General features: G+C 35.9%; 1 protein-coding gene across 2 annotated transcripts in view; it reads right to left on the bottom strand.

Annotated features, from left to right (window-relative positions):
• arid3b (AT rich interactive domain 3B (BRIGHT-like)) overlaps positions 1-13,757 on the bottom strand; it is a 39,413-nt gene that overhangs the window by 11,606 nt on the left and 14,050 nt on the right. For both annotated transcript variants that reach the window (XM_048158498.1, XM_048158499.1), the window contains exons 3-4: positions 11,863-11,937; positions 10,605-10,677 (exon numbers count right to left, since the gene is read on the bottom strand). In XM_048158498.1, coding sequence (XP_048014455.1) covers positions 10,605-10,677; positions 11,863-11,937 — 148 coding nt within the window. The remainder of the gene's footprint in view (positions 1-10,604; positions 10,678-11,862; positions 11,938-13,757) is intronic.

Below are 13,757 nucleotides of genomic sequence, written 5' to 3'. Positions count from 1 at the left end.
ATTACGCCCTAATTTAGCCACTCCATTCTCATTAACATGGATCGCACATAGATTGTGCACCTGTGCACAAAACAAATATCAACCAATAACACTAATTCTATGGCTAACAAATGTATAGTCATTCTGAAATGTGCATGTAATTCTGTATTCGCCCTGAACCGCCACGTCACGTTTCGGTGCATTACAGTCAGATGAATAAAACAGTCAGTCACAAGCGATTCGCACTCCAATCCAGAAGGGGGCGCGCGGTAATGCAACACTGTTTGCTAACCGCCACAACAAGAAAAAGTACAGAAGAAGAAAAATAATCTCTCAACCAGTGTTTCAACCATGGAAAGATATCAATAAAACAGCTTGAGGATAATATCTCACGTAGCATCACATTTACCTCAGGCAAGTCATTTAGTGTCCACAGCATGTTACTTCACTAGAGAAATGAACTCTAGAGGGAGCATTTCACTATATATATGCACTATATTAGCTTGTATATGCATTATATTTACTTTACCCGTTAGTAATGTTTTAATTATTTAATGTTTAAATAAATTTGTCATAAAAACAACTTATGACCATAACTGTGTATATGATTATATTTCAAAAATGAATTCAAGTAGAAAAATAATGTGCAATTTACATGTTTTTTTTGAGTGTTGATTATTATATCTAAAAATAAATTGCAACTGATTTTAATAGTTTGGGCTCTGTTGTTAATTGTAACCTTTAATATTACAGTAATGTGTAAGAAAGAGCTCCCTGTATATGGTTTACAGCATTAGCTAAGGTAGATTTTTTATCCTTAAGAAAATGTTAACAATTTGTTGACACAAAAAAGAAGAAAAAAGAAGCAATTTTATGTTAAATTAAATTAAATTAAATTAAATTAAATTAGTTTTCTCCCCCCTGCTGTACCAAACCCACACCGAACCGCGACTTCATGTTTGGTTACCATTACACCCCTAAAATAAAATAAAATATTATAGTAAATAAATATTGGTTTTCAAACACCTAGTTCTAATGGCTGTTTCTAATGTTTGGTTCTTCTTGAATTATCGGGGGCAGAATGTTCCATCCTGAAACTCCTCACAGCAAACAGCCATAAAGCGTGCATTTACTCAGTGTAATTTAGAAGCCCAGGCCTCCAATACAAGGCCCAGCACCCCCCCGGAGAGTCCGGAGCAAGGGCTTCCTTTGAAAGGCAGTTATTTAATGCTGGGAATGACATTACTCATTCATCAAACAATCGCTGCTCAGATTCGAGCAAAAGGTTAGCTCTAGGTCACCGAGCTCGAGATTCAGGTACGGGTCCACAGGAAATCACGTGGAGAAGTGGCGTCTAGAGAGCGACCTTGTGACGCGCTCCATAACTGCAAAACCAATTTAGCTCAAACTCAAGAATGGAAAAGTCATTGGAAGCCTTTTCCTGCTAAAGAGGCTTCATTATTGATTGATGTAAGCTGTGCTAGGGCGTAATGCTGAAGCACTGCAATCCTAATTGATATCATGTTGTCTCCCTTCATACGTCTCAAGAAATGGGCAAGGAGACACGTCAAGACGGGGTTAATGAAATAAAAGCATGAGGTTGCAGGGTATGCAAACGGATGAGTGCTGAACAAGTATGAAAAGAGGAAATTCAACTGAACATCAACTGAAATGTTCAGTGAGGACATAACCATAAGACAAAAGCAGGACAGTTCCACACTCAATTCCAGAAAAGGACAGACACATTGTTGCTTTAGTCACTTTACTAGTTCTTTATCTATTATAAAATGATACAATGCTGTCATTTTTTTCTCGTTTGGACTGAATCAAAACAATTCTGTAAACTGAAAGGAAGTGGAAGCAATTTCTAACTAATTTGTTTTTTCGTCATTAATTCCACCCCCTCCCCCATTTGTTTGCTAGGAAAAAAAAAAAAAAAAATAGGTCAGTAAATCTGACCACTGCCCTAAATATAGGAGGAAACAGCTGCCCACATTAAGAAGCCTCCGTTCTACGATGAACCAATAAGGTGCGTCGAGACGCCGGGCTGGTGAAGGAAATTCCACACTGACCTAAACAATGAATGCCATTCTTACAGTAAAGCTGCTGCAGAAAGGAAGTGAGGGGGCATACAGGAAGTGCATGGTCTCATATCCGACGAAAGATCCTGAATGATGTTGTGTGGCTAGATCTTTTTTTTGATATCCTGAAAAACGCTTCAGTAATGCCAGATCACATTTCACACCAGTCAAGTAAAAAAAAATAAGAAAAACACAACAAGAAATTATATTTGCATATAGAAAATAAAGTTCATTTTAGGGCCAATCAAGTCTTTTGCACATTATTTATGATATAAGTACAAATGACTAAATAAATATAAATGAATGAATTCAATGGTTTCATTAGATTGCCATTACACAAATTCTACTGTAATACAACTTTTTTTTTTTTTTTTTTTTATATTTATTTAAAATGTAGTTGTCAACCAATATTAGTTTTTCAGTGCCAGTGCAGATCTTAAGAGAGCAAGGTGGCCGATGGCTGATATAATATATAATTTATATTTATTTTACTTAATATTTAACAAATTAGAAATCATTTGAAAATTAATTAAAAAAACAAAAAAAAAAAACAGTAAAGTTTAGATGCCAACTTCTTGATTCTGTCTAAAAAAAATACATATTTCAGAAGATCTCACTACTGGATTCAACCAAGTCTGCAAGGTTTGTGAAATTAAATGCTTAGATATATTCCAAGACTTGTTTAAATTATATAAATGCATATTTGCTGAATGCTGATGGAAAATGAATATTATAGTGTTTGCCTATTACTAATACAAATGCAAACGCTATAATAGTTTTTTGTAAAGTTTACTTTTTTGTTTAACAGTTTAATTATTAGCGTATTAGAACTGTCAAACAGAGAACTAATGAAGGTGGAGAATGGAAGTGCTTTGTGTTCAAGCGCTGTAAAAATAAAAGTCTGATGTGCCAACCAAAATAACAGTCCCACCTCCAACATCAGCCAAAAAGAAAAACTAAAAACATTTATATACATTTAAAAAAAAAAGAAAAAAAAAAAAGAACTGTGCTTAATTGTCAAGATAAAACAAGATTTTTTAGATTCACCAAAAATTGAATACACAACATCCTTGAAACTGACAAAATTGCATCAAACTAGTGTTGTCAAAAGTACCGACTTCGGTACCGACATTTTAAAAATGTGACGATACCAGCATTTCGAACGCTGTTGAGCGGATTCTTAAACACCTCTGATTGGCCATTGTGTTCACGCACTCAACAGATATGTCTGTGATTGTTACAATGATCAACAGTTCAAAAACATGTAGCAAATAGACATCTTTGATGCTCTTCACCGAGCGCTTACACAGATACACACGGGAGTGTTTGAAAGCAGCAGTGTTAATTTCATTGACGAATAATTTGTCAATTTTCATCAACGACATTTTTTCACGGACGAAAACGAGACGATGACTAAATAAAAATGGGGTTTGAATGACTAAAACTATGACTAAAATCTACTCTAATTTTTGTCAACGAATAAAAACGAGACGAAAATGAAAGAGAGTGACGATTTGGGAAGATATCCAGTCAGGACTGCTGTCCTGTGTGGAAGATGCGCACATTTGAATTGTAACGTGCTAATCTAACCGTGGGAAACGCGGCGCTATTGCGCGCTCTACAGGCTCGCGCAGCAGCAGCACTTCAGACTGCTGCGCAATTAACGAATTGCGCACGTTTATGCCAAGCGATTGCTTATACGCTGATGTTGATCAATTATGACAATGTTTACTACACGATGTTTATATTATAGTATGTTTTAAACGGTTGTAAGAATGCATATTTATCACCCTCATGAGCAGCCTGCTACAATGCAGACTGCAGACATTTCAGAATAAGAGTCACGGTGTATTTCAGTATGGTTTAAAATTATTTTTTCCAGGTCATCATTGTCATTTTGTTTACATAATAAACTGTATTTAATTTAATTTCTATTTAATTCATAGTAAGCTACTGTATCTTCTGTCATAGCAAGGAAAGACTAAGAACATTATTTGACACATTATTCAATATATTTTACAAGTATTAGGGTTATTATAGTTAACTAAAACCATAAAAAAATCTTCATTACTTGAAATAAACGTTAACTCAAATAAAAAAAATATAGCCTATATATAAAAACATAAACTTATTTTCTTTCATCTAGTTTCCAAGCTTTAGCTTAACCTCAAGTATTACACTAACAAAAAAAAACAAAAAAAAAAACTATATAGATATTTAAAAGCAAAAACTAAGAAACATAAACACCAAATATTACTAAAACTTTTAACTAGCTATGGCGAGTAAAGTACAGTTGGTTGTCTTAAGTGAACAGAAACAGTTTGGAGAATATCAGATGTATATCAGTGTATTGGATCTATGTATTGTTAGAGAAATGCTTAATGCAAAATTTAACTAAATTAGATTTTAATTCACTAAATCTACTGTTGATTTAGTCGACTAAAATCTTTTGATATTTAGTCGACTAAAACTAGACTAAAACTAAAACAATTTCCGATGACTAAAATATGACTAAAACTAAATGGCATTTTAGTCAAAAGACTATGACTAAAACTAAATCAAAATTTGCAGTCAAAATTAACACTCGAAAGCAGTCTATTAGCGGATCCATAATGTATCCACTGGTAGACGGATGGGCTGATTTACAACATGTTTTTGAAGCGTTGATCATTGTAGCCAATCACAGACATATCTGTTGAACACGTGAACACAATGGCCAATCAGAGGTGTTTACGAATCCACTCAACAGCGCACAAAACGCTAGGGGGAAATGCTGGTATCGTCAAATTTTTTGACAACACTTTAAAAGAGTAATTTTTCCATTTTCTTCGGCATTAAGCACTTTCCATTCTTGTATAAAATATTCTCATTTCCTCTGACACCCCTCTCTACAACTCCAAAGATGCATATGCATAGCCGCCCTGGCTCTATGTGAGCTAATTTCAGGTGGGTTAAGGCAGGATTACACATATACTTGCTTTACTCACAGAGAAAACTATTATTATCATCGGTATTAAGATTAGTTATCACAGATGAGCATATCAAGACATTGACATAAGACAGAAAACACACTGCTGATAATAAATGCATGTTAATTTTTTTTTTTTAATTTAGTTTAATTTAATTTAATGTAGTTTATTTTTTAGCATATGACTTTTTTTTTTATTAATATATCTATTGGGTCATAATTCAGCTGAATTTGACACTGCACAAAGAGGAATTTGCTGTTGAGTTTGATTTAGCGCATTTAATTAAGACTTTAACATGTTTACTAGTTTAGGAGGGCCGTGTCTCTATACCACTGAGCCATAAAAACAAACCAATTGAGGGCTCAGTGCAAGGCTGCGTTTCCCTGGGGGACAGTGAACATTGACGCAAAGAGAAAGGGATAAGGAAAGAGTTTTTTGGGGATCTTCCTGACTTTACAAGATAAATCTGTAGTCGGTGGTCATAAAAAGACAGAGGCGCTCGGGTGGGAAAGGAGCAGCCCACTTCAAACCCAGGATGTCATAAACATGCTTGAGGAGAGTAACAAGCCTCAGGAGTGACAAGACAAACGCTCCAAACAGGACATGCCACACTTATTATGAAGTCACACAATAGAGGCCATGCACACATATAACCTCCTCCCTGCTGACTATAGGAAACCGAGCAGTGCTTCTATTGCAGCTGTTCGGTATGTCAACGATAAATTAAAATGGGCGACACATGCTCTTAGTCATAATTCAAAGCTGCTCTTGAGAAGCTACTAACATTAATACGGCAACAAAATGAGCCAGATAAATAATTCAACAAAGGATACTGTGATGACTTTCGTTTATGAGGCTCTCTAGAATACTTGATTCTGATTGGTCAATTACAACAGCCTCAAATATATTTGTATAAATATTGTATATTTCTTCTTGGCCATTTTTATATATTTGGTACAGTGATATTTGGTTTTCAATTTCAATATTAAAATATTAAAACAATGTTATTAAAATTCTATATTAAAATCTGCCCAATACTAATAAAATTATTATTTGTTAAATGTTAAAAGCAATAACTGGTAAGTGCCTGATATTACAATTCTATACAATATTGTCTAAATAAACAAAAATAATAAATAAATGCTACTAAATTATAATGTACAGCATCAAAAAAATTTTTTTTTGATTTGCTAAAGATTACATTTAACAACGTTATTAAATTATTCAAGCTTTTAACTTTAGGTATGAGTTTGATGACCACAAATATAATATAAATGTAAAAATAAGGAAAATGAGCATGTACAATTAAATATTCAATACTGGCCGATATACGGACAGCGTTGCCAAGTTCGCAGTTTTCCTGCGGAATTGGGCTACTGTTACACTTTTGCCGCAGGTTGTTTTTCATGTCCGCGAGTTGAAGCTACCCCAAATAACATATTTAGCCCCTGGAATGCGAATTTTATCAGGGGAACCCCACCAAAAACACGGATTTTACCCCCCGGATTTTTACCATGGGACCCCCCCGAAACCTAATTTGGCTAGTTTCGACTAGCAATCGGGTGGGTTTTGTTGTGAAAACCTGGCAACCCTGATATAAACCAATACCAATAAATTAAAATAAATAAACAGCACTGTCTGCATATAATCTGATATAGTACGAATATTTTATGCACCCTTAATGACATTACATTAGTCTTTACTTAAAGAGTGATCTGATTGGATGAGTCACATTTGAAAACAGCAAATAGTCACATACACATTTAAACATTTTCTTAGGCTAATAAACTATTGTCATAAGAACGGTTTATTTTTTTCTTATCATGATTATAAATATATTTGACTATTTGTTGAATATTGGCATCTTTATTTAGTCTGGGTAAACCCAGCGATTTGATTTCGCTCGGCAACTCAGTCTGGAAACCCGTACATTCATTTCTGCTGCGCTGTTACAATTTTGCGGGAACCAATCACAGACTGGCTTATCCACCTTGCTCGCTATTGGCGGGTATAACATGATGACGATAGAGAAGCGACGGCAAGCAGTTTTCAAACTCTATCTGATCTACCCGTCTCTCGCACAACCGTCACTCCAAAATAACAATGCACAATCACAGTGACGCCGATTGTGTTAAGCATTTACCTTATCTGAGAGAAATGTAGCAGAGCGTTGATCCGACAGTCTCTTCATAGGAAGATTACAAACAACGATTGATGACACACAACGATTCTCTGCTGTTATTTTGGTGGTTTGCTTCACGATGCGAGTACAGGACTCTTTTACTTCAATGCCCCTTGATGGTAGACAATATTTTTATTATTTGCTCTATATGTTTCGTCTCCCTGCTTCTTGAATCTCGCGCCGCCTGAGCTGACTGGAGTTCTTTTTGGTTGTCATGACAATGACGTAGTTTAGGGCGGCTATATTCCGCGTTCATTTACACTGAACCAGAACAGTATCAGAGTCGCCTTTTAAGCTCTCGACGATGCTGAATTACTTCTTTAGTTAGCAAACAAATTGCTCGAGTGGGTGTAAATACCGATCACTTTCATGTTTTTTTGCACTACCAGCAAAAATCGCTCAATGCCATTGCTGCTTCTGCAAACCGCGGATCAATGCTACAAACCAATACAAACTAACCCTGCGTCTCAATCCGCTCCCTAGTTCCCTAGGTCATGAATCAGTATATCATGCAAGTGAATGTGGCTGATTCCCTGATCAGTGCCCTGACTACTGAACTAGGGAGCTGATTGAGACACACGGTAAACCTGTCTGGAGTTTTCGCATCGCTCTGCAAAGTACGTCACCCGGATCGTTGATCTGATTGGTTGAAGGATTTTCCAATTGCGTGACTAATGCTCGTTGATCACGCCTCTTGTGCAGTAGGAAATACATAGCAAACTCCCCAGACCAATGTTCAATTTTAAATTGAGCTTGGTCTGGTGATAGCCAGACTAATCTTTATTTATATTGCCATTGCCTAATAAGTCACAATTAGTTGTATTGTAATGATTGTACCTTGTTTTTATTAATTCCCTTAATATTTTAGTAAGATTCATACATTTAATTGATATACAGAGTTGCACTTCTCCATAAACAATAAATCAACTCTGGCTTATTTTCCCCATTTTGAAACTGTTAAAAACTGGTTTTCAGCATTCCTATTAACTTATTATGCCCTCTCTTTCTCTACTCATCTTGTCATCATTTCCTCTCATCCATGCAATCCCCTCCCCATCCCGCTGTTATTCAGCAGTCACAGCATTGTCTTTGCTTTTCTACTGTCTGTCATTCTTCTTATATCAAAGGTGGGGCCCTGAGTTTTAGGGTCTCATTAATCTTTAGGAGAGGAACAGGGGCCTCTTAATCCACCTCACCCACCCTCTATCTGATCCCCTCAGGCCCCGAGCAAAAGACACCCCCCCTCACAGCCCCCAATCAACACGCACACACTGAACATCCCCTCACAAAACTCCCCTGCAGCCACTGCTCCTGTCCTCCTCCCATCTTATCAAGTTTCAAGGTCTCTGATGTGGACAATACACAGGGCAGAGGCCGACTTTTATAGGTGTGTGTGTAAAAGTTAGAAAGATCAAAGCATAAATATATATATATATATAATGTGGGTGTGGCATGTTAAGGAATATTCCAGGTTTAATGCAAGTGAAGCATGAACAACAGTTGTGGATTAAAATAATTTTAAGTAATTATTTATTCACCCCTTGTTTTCTTAAATAAATAAATAAATAAATAAATAAATGAGTAAATCTTGGGGTAATTTTCATTTTAAAGTGAACTAATTGTTTAACTTGTACTGAACATGGAATATTTCTTTAAACTTACCAAAAAGGACACCAACAAACCTACATTTTTGTGGTGTTGAAATAAACTAGTTGTTGATTGATCTATATCGGCTGATATTTGGCAAATTTTTCAGCACTGGTCGATAAGTATTTCTGTTTGGCAGTTAAAATTTTTATTTTATATTAGTATTTTTAATAGTATTCTTAAAAAAAGTTTACGCTGTATGTCCTACGCCTTCCCTATTCTACTTACGGAACGAATGCAGCGCCAGTTCCATTTTTTACGCAAATACGGAAAGTGCGGTTTTGGCAGAAGCACTTGGAAGGCAATCATTTGTTTATATAAAGCATATACATTTAAATTTTTTTTCGAAAATGACCGATCGTTTCTCTAGATAAGTCCATTATTCCTCGTCTGGTATCGTTTAAAGCCCTTTGAAGCTGCACTGAAACTGTAATTTTGACCTTCAACCGTCAAAATTGCCATTGAAGTCCACTATATGGAGAATAATCCTGGAATGTTTTCATAAAAAAACCTTAATTTCTTTTCGACTGAAGAAAGAAAGACATGAACATCTTGGATGACATAGGGGTGAGTAAATTATCATGAAATTTTAGTTGAAAGTGAACTAATCCTTTAAGTGTTGGAAACGAACTTTTATTTTGACATCCATCTTTGCATCCATTTACTGTCTTTGTTTAACATTGGTTTAGCAGACCTAACTATTAAAAAAAGATACAATTTCCATCTAAAATAAAAATTTAAGCTTATTTTAAAGATTTATCCATTTCAAAATTAATTTTTCCTAAATCAATTTCCTAATACAAATTAAATGCGATATACTGGCCACTTGCTTTCTAAGATTGGCATTGGCATCAACCATCAAAAAATCCTTATCGGTTGACCACTGGAATAAACTGAAGTAGAGTGAGAGATGTTAGTGAGCTAGTCACCGATAGCTTGCCACCAGAGACCCTTCAGAACAACACCAGACTCAACCGAATCAACAAAACAAGAAATGTCTGGTTGCTTTTCAAAGCTGCTGAGTGGAAACAGGACACAATCTGTGCAAAACCTCCTACTAGTCTTGGTCACTGATCTGAACGTCACGGTTAAAATAGACATTTGCATTTTGAGACGCAAAACGATTGAGAAGATAACCACCACAGGCTAGTTTTTAAAATAAGACCAGGCGCACACTGAAACACTTTCAGTGGATATCTTGGATACCTTGAATAACACACAACCGTCACCCACAGAAGTCATTTTCACACACTCCATCAGTCAAAAAAACATCATTAATCATGGCTGAGAGGACCTCCATGACAGACGTTTGGCAAGATCACACTTCTCCCATCCCCCGTCTATTATGAAGTCTCAGCTGACAAGCCCACTTACGCACACTAGTAGGTGGTACGGGGGGGGGGTTTGATGGTAGACCAACACAAACAGCTCTCCATCTGGTTGAGTTTAAACCCATGGTATGGGGTTAATAGTCCCGTCAAGCTGTGTCACCGAGAGCTTAGTCTTAGTCGGATGACGCCGTCAGGCCCATCTTTCTGTCACAGTATGCTAATCTGAGACCGGGGACATATGATTCCACTTAACTAAGGGGGCCGTCTCCATGCTAGGTGTCCGATTAAATCGCACATCCTGAAAGAGTGAAGCTAAAGTGGATTTAAATTCTTCATATGGAAACGTGTCCTATAAAGACAAAACGTAGGTCTCTAAAATTAATGTTTGAGATGGGAATAAAAGAGCCCGCCCTACCTCGTTTCTGCATGTACGCAAAGAGATCGTCGAGGAACTCCTTCCGTTTTGGGTCATTGTCCAGTTCATAAAGCTGAAAGGAAAATTGTGAACAATTAATTAGTTCATTATTGTGAAATCCTTTTGGAACGGTCTTTACATCAACTTTTTTGTAGACAAGCGTTTGTTTGTTTACTCGTTCGATAAAATACAGAATCATTTAATCAATATAAGGGCTGTCAAATTTCATTAACGTATGCGATTAAATACATTTATACCATGGTCTGTCTGAATACTCAATTTTGATTGGCTGTAAATTCAATGCACAGGTAGTTCCAGTCAGTTTAGTCACAGTTTTATATAAACGTGCTGTTTTTCATTGAAGCACGCACAGAAACTTAACTGCCCTGCAGCTTTTATTAATAAAATAGCTTTGCTACTGAATCGATACACTATATTTCTCAGAGACAATGGGGTAACAGCGCTGGTTTTGAAGTAATTCAACTCACAACTTCATTGTTAATAGAGAGACACTGCAAAGACGCAGGTAATTCACACATGCATCTCTCTCTCTCTTACCCGTATCACCCTTTGCAGGTTCCCTAGTACCATTTGGTTTAAATTCAAAATATTGCCGATTGGCCATTTCACATTTAGCTGTGAAACCAAATCTTCCGCCATAGTCTTGCCAGTCAACTCCCCACTCTCGTGATAAATGAAATCTGACTCCTGCTTCTGGTCTGTGCTGCATGTTCAGTTTTTAATGGTAGTGTCTGTTCTCTAACTGAAGAAAAAAAATAAATAAATAAAAATAAAAATTCAAACCCAGATGGGATGTTTAATAAGAATGAGAGTCACTTGCACTCCTTATATGGTTACATTTTCAGGTCAGTGACAAAAACAATCTCCATTATAATTAAGATTATGTCCATTAAGTGTGAGGAAAGTGATTTTAATACTGAATCATTCAAGTGTGCATTTAATAACAACAACGACAATTACAAAAAATCTTACAGACACCAAGCTTTAACCATAGTGTATGTATACATTACAAAAATCTCAGAACTCAATAATTATGCATTTCATTTTTTCCTTAAAAACGAACTGAATGATTCAACTACTAAAAATAAATTTGTTGTGATGGAAAACTGACAGCCCTAAACAATAAATAGTAGTTCTTTTACACACTGCTAAGGTTGAACAATCCAGCAAAATTGTGTTAGCATGTCACTGACACAATGTGTAATGACTAGCTGTGGCTAACAGAAGCAATGTTTACCTTGGCAAAGTCTCTGGAGGCCTCTCCTCGGCTTCTCCCACCATCGGCGTCCTCGTTCCAGCTTGAATTTCCATTCTACGAAAAAAGAGAAAAACAATTAGCAAAAACAAGTGATGGGAGGGGGGGCCACTGTTTGAAAGGACAAGCTAGAAAGTGAGTTATTGGGTGTCGGGAGTCAAGATGCACAAACAGGCTCCTCTCTTCATGTCAGGCCTTCTTTAGCGCTAACCTTTGAACTCCAAGGGTTTTCCTCAAGCTAACATGAAGGGGTATGGAGCTTGATGGCTGAGTGACAGTGGACAGAAGCTACAGGGAAAGTAGGCAAATTCTGGCTGATAATTATGACCAAAAACAATGAATGGCCAATATTAAAATTGTATACTTGTATAAATCATATACTTGTAAAATTGTATATAATAAAAATTGTATATAAAATTGTATAAAATAAAAATTATATTATATAAAATATATTTTTAAAAGCAAAAGTGAATTTAGGCATCATAAAACATTATAACGTACAATACAAAAAAATTAGTGTTCATTTTGAAAATGAACAATGTTCAAAAAAGACAATGTGAATAATGGGAGATGAAAACGCATTTGCTGAAAAAATTCTGACGTAGCGAACATTAAACCCACATGACAAATTTTGAAAAGATTAGCTTCACGTTTGGATGGAAACCCAGCTACTTAAAGTTAAAGGGTTAGTTCACCCAAAAATGAAAATAAGGTCATTTATTACTCACCCTCATGTCGTTTCACAACCGTAAGACCTTCGTTCATCTTCAGAACACAAATTAAGATATTTTTGATGAAATCCGATGGCTCAGTGAGGCCTGCATTCAAAGCAATGACATTTCCTCTCTCAAGATCCATTAATGTACTAAAAACATATTTAAATCAGTTCATGTGAGTACAGTGGTTCAATATTAATATTATAAAGCGGCGAGAATATTTTTTGTGCACCAAAAAAATAAAATAACTTTAAAAATATAGTGATGGGCCGACTTCAAAACACTGCTTCGGAGCTTTGCGAATTGAATCAGTGACTCGGAGCGCCAAAGTCACGTGATTTCAGCAGTGTAGCCGTTTGATAGGAGATCCGAGTCACTGATTCGATACGTAAAGCTCCGAAGCAGTGTTTTGAAATCGGCCCATCACTATATTGTTGAAAAGTTATTTTGTTTTTTTGGCGTACAAAAAGTATTCTCGACGCTTTATCGTATTAAGGTAGAACCACTGTAGTCACATGAACTGATTTAAGTATCTTTTTAGTACCTTTATGGATCTTGAGAGAGGAAATGTCATTGCTCTCAATGCAGGCCTCACTGAGCCATCAGATTTCATCAAAAATATCTTTATTTGTGTTCTGAAGATGAACGAAGGTCTTACAGGTGTGGAACAACATGAGGGTGAGTAATTAATGACATTATTTTCATTTTTGGGTGAACTAACCCTTTAAATATTTAATATTGACTATAACTACTAAACTAAAATAATCATCCAAATACATCAAATATGGACAGATACAGATAAATGGGGGGAAAAAACAAAAACAAAAACAAAACACGGTAAAACTGGAGAAACAAGCTTGCAAATATCCAAAATAGACCAATTCTAATAATAAACCAAAATCTGATATACATCTCATATGGACTGATACTGATACATTTGAAATCTGTAATATTGTCCAATAACAGATGTTACCAATATATCTTCTAGTATTAACATTGATGCAATCTTTTTTGCTCATATGCTTGGAGGCAATCAGTTTTAACGCCGCATCACCCTTGTTACCCAGAGGCCATGACCACAAAACAGTTATAAAATCTAATAGTCCCTCTGTGCACATGCCCTGTGCTTGATTACAAGTTATCCACTGTGGCTCCAGTATT

Source organism: Megalobrama amblycephala, linkage group LG15 (genome assembly GCF_018812025.1).
Source record: "Megalobrama amblycephala isolate DHTTF-2021 linkage group LG15, ASM1881202v1, whole genome shotgun sequence".
NCBI classification, from domain to species: domain Eukaryota; kingdom Metazoa; phylum Chordata; class Actinopteri; order Cypriniformes; family Xenocyprididae; genus Megalobrama; species Megalobrama amblycephala.
This window is presented reverse-complemented; position numbering and strand designations above follow the sequence as displayed.